The following is an 8,760-nucleotide window of genomic DNA, read 5'->3' as shown; positions in this document are numbered from 1 at the left end:
CTAGACTAATAGATACTTCCAAATCTCAAGGGAACCTAGAACCATACCTGCGTCCGTAGTCAGCCCACTGATGCCGCTAGCTCCCAACTAGAGCACAGCTCCGCTACAAAGCCAGTAGCTCCCTGCTAGTGCCCGAACCTCGGGAAAAGCTAGAAATCCATCAGAAACGACTAAAACGCTCTGGAACTCTCGGAATTGGTAATTGAAAAGTGAAGCCTCGCGCCTCTATTTATAGACGACGATCGGACGATCCGATCCACTTCGGAAGATCCGATCCTGTGCACTTCGGACGATCCGATCCACTTCGGACGTTCCGAACTCTGCATGTCTTCCACGTGTCCAGCCACCTGTCTTCGGACGATCCGAACCTCTTCGGACGATCCGAACCCTGACACGGTCTACTGTTGACAAGACTCGGTCTGACACCGAACCGAACGGTCCATCCGAACCCACTTCGGACGATCCGAACCTCTTCGGACGGTCCGATCCTGGTTCGTTCCTTCCGAACTCGCAGAATATAATTAATCCAATAATTACTCAATTTAGGCATCGGGATACTACAACTTTCTTGCCGATTGTTTGACACTCTATGTTGAACAAGATTTAGCTAAACATATTGATGTAAATTCTATTATTGATGAATTTTATGTTTTAAAATCCCGTAAGGCACAACTTCGTTGAACGATATAATGTACTTTTTTTTTTAATAATATATAATTTATCATATTGAGTTCAAGTCCACCCAACTCTTATTCCTGGATCCGTCCCTGCGTACAACGACCTGAAACAATGAAAATTATGGAAGAGAATTGTTCAAGCAGTGAACAAAAGGAATCGACAACAACACCACAAAACACGACACATATCGCATAACTCTTGCAAATTGCATGAAGAATTTTATATTCGTAGTTCAAACTTTTTCACATCGTCGATTTTAACATATTTCATAATTTTCATTGTTTATCGTCAACTTTTATTATAGTTTCTCTGTTTTGTAATTTTTTACTGATTTGTGTGTACGTAATTATGGTGAGAAACTTTCGTTTTTTAGTTTTAATGTTGTGTTTGTTTAAAAAATTATAACAAACGCTTAAATTCATAAATATATTTTTTTACAAAGAAAATTTAATTCTATATTTTTCATGATTGACGTTAAGAAAAGTGGTGATGAACGTGGGAGCTTGTCGGCCCCGTTAGGAGGCGACCGACGGTGCAACGGCCACGTCAGGTAAAGTGCAACAGAGCCGTCGTGGCAGACTCGGCAGCCGCAGAAACTCCAGCCTAGCTAATGATCTCGCTTTTAATGAATGAAATAAAAAAATCTGCAATAATTATGATCGCTGACACGCATTATATATGCACATATCCAGCCTTTTCACTTTATATAAACTTTTCCCTCACATTTTGATATAATTGGTTCAAAATTAAAAATAATATAATCCTAGCTCGACAATACACGACAACTCATGCAGCTACGAATATAAAATATTCACATCGCTATATATAGCTATGTGTATATATATATATACACACACACGTACATATCTGTGTGTGTTTTTAATTAGCTAGTTTGGTGGTACGTGGTTCTGGAAATATGGGGAGATCTCCATGCTGTGAGAAAGTGGGTTTGAGAAGAGGAAGATGGACTGCAGAAGAAGATGAAAAGCTTAAAAACTATATTTTAGTCAACGGAGAAGGACTGTGGAAGTCATTGCCCAAGAATGCAGGTGATTATTTTTTTTATTCCATCTAGATTTTGTTTATATATTCACAAGATTCGAACCCGATCGAGCTTATATATAATATGACTCGTATTTTTTGAAGGTTTACTTCGGTGTGGGAAGAGTTGCCGGTTGCGATGGGTGAATTATTTGAGATCCAATCTTAAGAGAGGCAAATTTTCAGCAGAAGAAGATGAAATCATCATCAATCTTCATGCATCCATGGGAAATAGGTGTGTGTTTTTCCATCACTTTGAAGAAAGAGAGCAAAATGTACATTTATATGAAACTTCTTTTTATCACGAAACATTAAACGACATGTTATGAGATCGATATTTGAATGAAAAGATCAATCTTTTTGGTGTAATAAACTAGATTGTATATTTTCCCAGTTTTTAAAACGCAGTTTGAAAGATGAACCAATGGAAGGATTTTAATTTGTTAGGTGGTCTATTATAGCTGGGTTGTTGCCAGGTCGAACCGACAATGAGATAAAGAACTACTGGAACTCTCATTTAGGTAGAAAAATAGACAGTTACCGGAAACCGAACCCCAACTTTGTCCCGCCGCCGGCAATCGCCGCAGCAGCCAAGGCTTCAGGAAAGCGAACCGCGGCCACCGTATCATCCGTAAAGAAGAAAAAACCCCCTAAAAATCATAACTCCAGTAACTCCAAACCACGCAGAACCCCGACTCCGACTCCACTACACAAAGAGGAATCATGCAGCACCATTTCCTGGGAAGCCAACAAAGGTGAAAATGGGAATGCTTCGATGGATAGTTTGACACCATGGGAAGATCCATTAATGGAGCTGGGAGTGTGCGAGCTAGGACTGGGAATGGACAGCCAGATTCTGTCCCTAGATGACTTTTTGGCTGATGCTGATGGGATCTTGCCGACCATGGGAGAAGCGAAGATGGAAAAGGACAACAGGGAATGTCCCGACGCTGATAAGTCGGTAAATATGTTTAGGAATAGTAATAATCCAATATCTTTGGAGATTAATACTGGAGAAAATTGGCACGACGTGGGTTCTCCAGTAAACTACAGCAGCGGAGTTGGCTGGGATTTGGACTTGGACTTGGACTGGGACTGGGGAAATGAAGAATGGGGACAAGAACCGAACACGTCGTCGCCACGGCTTATGGTGAACAGTCATGATGAAATGGTAGCATGGATTTTATCCCAATAATTATTAACGTAATTATGTACCATCCAGCATGTAGGTCGTTTATATATAACAAATGTCAGGTTTTGTCGATATCATAAGAGCCAAGTTTTGGTAATACAAGGATCTGAAAAGCAAACGCACCTCTGTTTTTCGCTGGCTGTATGTACTTCTGAACTTTGTTAAGTCGTCGTATTCAATTTGAGGCAATAATTTCTCATTCGGTACTTTGTTTATAGAATTATTATTCAATATCAATGTTTGCCTCCATACATGTTAGGGGGGACAAACGATTTTGGCTGAGAGAAACATTCGCCCAAACAACGTAACTCTGCATCCCTTTTGTCTGCAAATATTGAAAGGGAAATGTACGTATTTTGATGCTTTCGCATTTAATTCTAAAAAGAGAGCCACAATTATTTAAAAAAATGCAATGAAACAGAAGAAGAATCGGGAAGTCCCGGGTGGAACATGGCAATTACTTCGCATCGGTGGCCGCCTCCCCATTTAATTGAAAATTAATTGGTAAAAACGACGTCTATTGACCTATATAATACAATATATATCGAGCCTATAGAACTTTTATTTTTATGCAATAGTTCATCTCAAATATTTAAGTCGAGCTAAGGATTGAGAGTTGATTCGATCTGAAATCGAGCCAAAAAAAATAAAATTTTTGAACTCCAAATTGAGATTGATCATAAGCTTAAAAATATTCGCACTATACAGTTCAATTCACAAACCTAGTTTCAAATAGGGATGACAATAAGATGAGTGATCCACATCCCAATCTCGATTTTTTCTAATCAGGGATCCCCATTTAATTCCCATGGGTATTAAGTCCGCATTAGACCCCATACCCGGTTCTATCTATTAGACTGAAAATTCTTATTTCAATTTTGCAGACATTCAATTTCTATCATAGTCTCCATCTTCGCTTCAAATAATCTAAAAAAGATAACATCATCATCTATGACCTGTCATGACTTAAATCATTATCCTCAGCACTTGCTTCAAAATATTGATTGAATTATAAAAAAATATCTTTAAATACAACAATACAATTACATATATAAATACTAATATTGCTTAAACAGTACAAACTTCTGTAATTCATAATTTCAATAAACAAAACAATTGAAACCACATAATTAACATGAGATGATAAGTTGGATCATGAACGAGATTTGAATGTTATGAATTTGAGTTTCTTTTTTTGTTAATTATTAAGATAAATCGTTATTATTATTAGTGGTAATAATATTATTATCGAGGTCCACGGGTATATTCGAGGATGTGGATAACATTCTCATACACGATTTAGATATGGACGTCGATGGGCCTGTTTTGTGCCGTGTATCGGATTCTTCGTCGGATTCGGAGGAAATTTTCCTCCTCAATCTCCAATTTGCTTCAGAAAATTTTCAAATCCTCAAACCCACCCTATTTCGGGTTTTTCAGCCTCACAGGAAAATTTTCCATCTTTAGTTACAGCCCCGCCGGAAAATTGCCATCTCTAGTTAAAAACGTGGAACAATTTAAAACTGAATAAATCATATAGTTTTGTTTGCTGGACAGTATCGATGAGGTCTTTTTTAATATTGAAATTTATTCACCGGCTGCGGCATTACAGGTACTTTGATTTCAATAACTGGATCAGAGACTTCGGAGCCCAATAAGACCGAAACTAAATACTTTTATCCCAGTAAGATTCTTGGGCCCCCAATCCAAAATTTGGTCGATTTTTTCTGTCATTCACGGCCCAATTTATTGGCGCCTGTGTCCGTTCATGTACTATTGAGCTATTTGAAAACCACCATGAGGCCCGACCACGCGAGCGGCGCGTTGCCTGGACTTACGACGGCGTGATAGTCCTAGTTGACGCATTCTAGCACGTAGCAGGACTCGAAAATGAAATCGAAACTGGCAGCATCCATTTCTCCGTTATCTGCTGGTAAGACCTTAAACATTCTATGCTTACCGAACCATATCATTTTCTTCTTTTTGCGGTTTTTTAAAGCTTCTAACTCGAATTGCTCAGCTGTATTGAACATAATTCGTACTTCAAATTCATCAAGATCGATTGTGGCTCTTTTTGGACTCCACCATCCCCAAATTATGTGCAGGTAAATATGAATAAAATAGGTGAATTTTTCCGTGGCGACTGCAATGAATTTTTTAAAATTTTATTATTGTTTCATTTCGTGCCATTAGCGTGATTTGGTGATCAGTACCGGTGATTTTCAATCACACACACACACATTACATCCCGATGAGGAAGATGAAGTGAAGTTTATGTATTTGTTTAGTCTTGCCTCTGTATTGGTTTTGTTGGCTAGCATTTCTTTTTGTAAAAATGTTGATTTCCAAATTTTCATGCCGTGTAAATGTCACATGGTGTGCTATGGGTTTAAATCATGCTGAAGAGATGTGGTTTGGATTATATTTCGAGTCTCGCTGATGATTGTTGTGATCTGTCTTCAGAAATTTATCAACGAGAAGTTTTCCAGGTTATCCAAAATCGATTTTAATTTGGTTTGTTCAGAAGCTTTTTGCCATGCCACAAATACATGTTTGTTATTATGATCTCGCTGCCACAGCCTAGTGTAAGTAATGTGTATTGGGTTTGTTGAGTCCAAATTGCTGCAAAGTCTCTATTATTTGAACTGCACTGAAACTTTGGATAATTATATGAAATTGAAATAGCTTTGCATAGGAGATTCCTAGAAAATCAGATTCAAAGAATTTTTGGATGTGCCTGTATGTGAAGTATTTTAAACAATGCATGCAACTTTAGCCATTTGTTGTTTATTAATTAAAGTTCTTATCTTGATCACTGAAAAGATTTAAAAGCTCAAGTAGGGCAGCATACTCTTCTATGATTGAGGATGACTCCTTCTTGGAATTGGGCCCCGAAACATCTGATTGCTCTGCCAAGCAAATAAGATTGGTTACTGAGAAACCTGAATATTTTCTGGTATGCACTTCCAACTTCCTCATTGATTTTTCAAGTAAAAGTTTTGAATTCTCATTGTGATTTCTCGTGACCATTTTGTTCAAATTTGGCATTATTCGGTAAATACTCCTAGTTTAGGTAAATGTTTCGAATTCTCATCGTGATTTCTCATTGTTCTTTATCTAGAGATGCTGATGAAAATTTGAAACTCTTCAAAATCACTGTATGTATGTTGTTCTTTATGCCCACAGAAACCCGATCCCTCTAGAAAAGGATTGGTTAGCCGGTCCAATTCTTCAGATAACAGGCCAAAGTCAAAGGCCGCTGTTTCGGCACCCTTCAAAGCTTCTCCAACTTCTCGTCCCAAGCCTGGTGAGAATAGTGATGCTTCTATATCACCTGATGACTCTAGCGAAATATCTGGCATGGAAAGTGCACACTCCGTAGCCATCAAGAACATATGCTCTACAGTTGGTCTTGATGAGATTGTAGAAGCTATTTCAGTATTTGGAAAGGTCACAGGTGCTTTGTTTGTAAATGCTTCCAATGGTTTAAAGTGTTGTCATATCAAATTCGAGGTACTTATTGTTGTTTTTCTTTCTCGTCCTTACTGTTGTATTTTGTTGTGGCATAAGCTTGTCTCCACTTCTATCATGTTTCTCTTCAGCTCAAGGGTTGTATGTCTTAATTGTCTCATTCCTTTGTTTTTAAGAGCGTGGACTCCAGTGGGCAAGCAATTTTGGCTGGTAAAATTTCAGTGGGAAGTCAAGAATTTCCAGTTCATCCTCTTGATACCGTGGATATACTTGCTGTTAGAATCAAGAACATAAGCCAAAACACTTCTGATCATGATATACACCGCATATGTAAATCTCTTGGTGAATTCGTGGGGTTTGCAAGGGTGGGCAAGGATTCTGTAGATGCATTCTTTACCATGAGGAGTGACAGAATTCATCTAAACATACTTAAGAGGTGAGAATTCTCTACCTCGAGATATGGAATTTAGCAGCATTTATTGTTGCAAGCTTTATCAGTGATAATGAATTTTCACTAGCTTGCTTGCATTTCACATGTTTGATCGCCGTTTGGAAAGAGAATGCTTAATCAAGTGAAATCACAATGCTTTAAGGGTGTGTTTGGTTGAGTGGATTAAATAAGGATAGATTAATAGTCAAATATTTATCGTTAAAATTTTAAGATTGTTTTAATAATCATTTTGACCCGGTTTAAGATCCAATTTTATGGATAACTATTTGATTAATAAAATTGGATCTTAAACCGGGTCCAAATGATTAGTAAAACATCTTAAAATTTTAACGATAAATATTTGACTATTAATCTATTCTTATTTAATCCACTCAACCAAACACACCCTAAATGTAGTCTAGTGGCGGAGCAATTGGTTTCCAACAACAAAACGTTGGGTCCAAGTACCACCAGTTGCATACATGGGTTGATTTTTTTTAAGAAAATATGTTTTACCCAATTTCAGCTTCCTTGCACGAACATGGTTTGGGATCAAAATTTGAAAAGCATGAACTTAACAGGTATTCATTTTTGGTGTTAGGTTAAACAGTACTATACTCGATGATTGTGGCTGGTCAGCTGATATCCTAAGAAGCAACTCTTCGGATGAGGGAGGCAGATGCAAATTGGAGTCACAGATTACTGATCAAATATCTGGACTGAGAAGACAAAATATGATGGACAAAATTAACTTGGAGGATTTAGAGACCCTACTCTTCAGTATACTTCACATTCAAGAACAGGCTCCCCCATCAGATGCTAATACAGGGTCCTCTTAAGTTTCTTTGTTGCCGGTCTATGTAACAGCATTCTGTTACTGCAGGACGCTGGAGTATTGCATGACTTTGAATTCAACATATTGAGCTAAAAATGGCTGCCGGTTTCTTTTGTGAAAGGTGACCAACCCCATATATACTCCATATCAAGGGAGGTGTCTTGGTAGAGATGTTTTAACGCTTATGGCCTGAGTTCAGTCCAATAAGGTTCACATTTATTCTGTTCATTCTCGTCTCATGAAATTATCTTCTCTGGATTTGGTTCCGGCTACCTGCTATCAAAGACGTACTTAATGCCACTACATAAAATAATTCACATACAAAGGCAATATTTCAAAAAGAAGAATAAAATCCAAGTTTCAATTTCATGACAAGGGATGTTAACCATCTAATTGAGTATAAAATTACTTTCGGACTAAAGAACCTTCATTTGAACATATCTTCGTTTAATTGGTTTGACATAAACTGATTCAGTTGAATACCAAGGTCGTATATTTTAATTGCACAAAAACTCATATGAAACGATCTCACGATCAATTTTGTGATACTAATATTTTTTGAGTTACACTTTTTAACTTAAATATTCAAGCACATTTAAGTTAGGTATAGCCTAATTTTTGTAAGAGTGAGCTGGCCAAGTTTAGGCCTATCTCATTCAGTTATCGGTCCTATTTTAACGCCTCAACAAAGTTCATTTATTATACAAATTCCTCGTGAGATGTTAAAAAGCTGAATAAAAAATTGTACAATGCAAATTTTTTTTAAAAAAAAAAACCACTTAAATTGAGAAAAATCTCAAATGAAAAAAGAAAGAGTGAGTCTCATGTGAGACCGTCTCACGGGTCATAATCCGTGAGACGGGTCAACCCTACCCATATTCACAATAAAAAGTAATACTCTTTGCATAAAAAGTAATACTTTTTCATGGGTGACCCAAATAAAAGATCCGTCTCACAAATACGACCCGTGAGACCGTCTCACACAAGTTTTTGCCAAAAAGAAAAACTCTATCTAAATATTTATTTCTTTATTATAATTAATATTTTCTCCACTAATATATAGATATTTAGAAAAAGGAAAAAAGGGAGTGGATATTTCGGAAATAAAGAAGG

General features: G+C 37.2%; 2 protein-coding genes across 4 annotated transcripts; both read left to right on the top strand.

Moving 5' to 3' along the window:
* The first annotated feature begins 1,448 nt into the window (after window positions 1-1,448).
* LOC140803718 (uncharacterized) lies at window positions 1,449-3,066 on the top strand. Its single transcript, XM_073159610.1, has 3 exons — window positions 1,449-1,727; window positions 1,825-1,954; window positions 2,167-3,066. Exons 1-3 carry the CDS (start codon window positions 1,595-1,597, stop codon window positions 2,912-2,914), a joined length of 1,011 nt encoding a protein of 336 aa, XP_073015711.1. The 5' UTR covers window positions 1,449-1,594; the 3' UTR covers window positions 2,915-3,066.
* Window positions 3,067-4,646: 1,580 nt separating this feature from the next.
* Window positions 4,647-7,875, top strand: LOC140842313 (uncharacterized). 3 transcript variants are annotated; one of them, XM_073210100.1, is made up of 6 exons: window positions 4,647-4,844; window positions 4,932-5,016; window positions 5,750-5,867; window positions 6,098-6,424; window positions 6,559-6,818; window positions 7,414-7,875. In XM_073210100.1, exons 1-6 carry the CDS (start codon window positions 4,802-4,804, stop codon window positions 7,649-7,651), a joined length of 1,071 nt encoding a protein of 356 aa, XP_073066201.1. In that variant the 5' UTR covers window positions 4,647-4,801; the 3' UTR covers window positions 7,652-7,875. The 3 variants fall into 3 exon arrangements, with proteins under 3 accessions (XP_073066201.1, XP_073066202.1, XP_073066200.1); XM_073210101.1 differs by having other exon boundaries at window positions 4,648-4,844; window positions 5,753-5,867; XM_073210099.1 differs by having other exon boundaries at window positions 4,648-4,844; window positions 5,735-5,867.
* The last annotated feature ends 885 nt before the right edge of the window (window positions 7,876-8,760 follow it).

This window comes from Primulina eburnea, chromosome 10 (assembly GCF_022965805.1).
Source record: "Primulina eburnea isolate SZY01 chromosome 10, ASM2296580v1, whole genome shotgun sequence".
NCBI lineage: Eukaryota > Viridiplantae > Streptophyta > Magnoliopsida > Lamiales > Gesneriaceae > Primulina > Primulina eburnea.
Note: the sequence above shows the minus strand (reverse complement) of the source record. Positions and strands in the feature narration are given on the sequence as shown.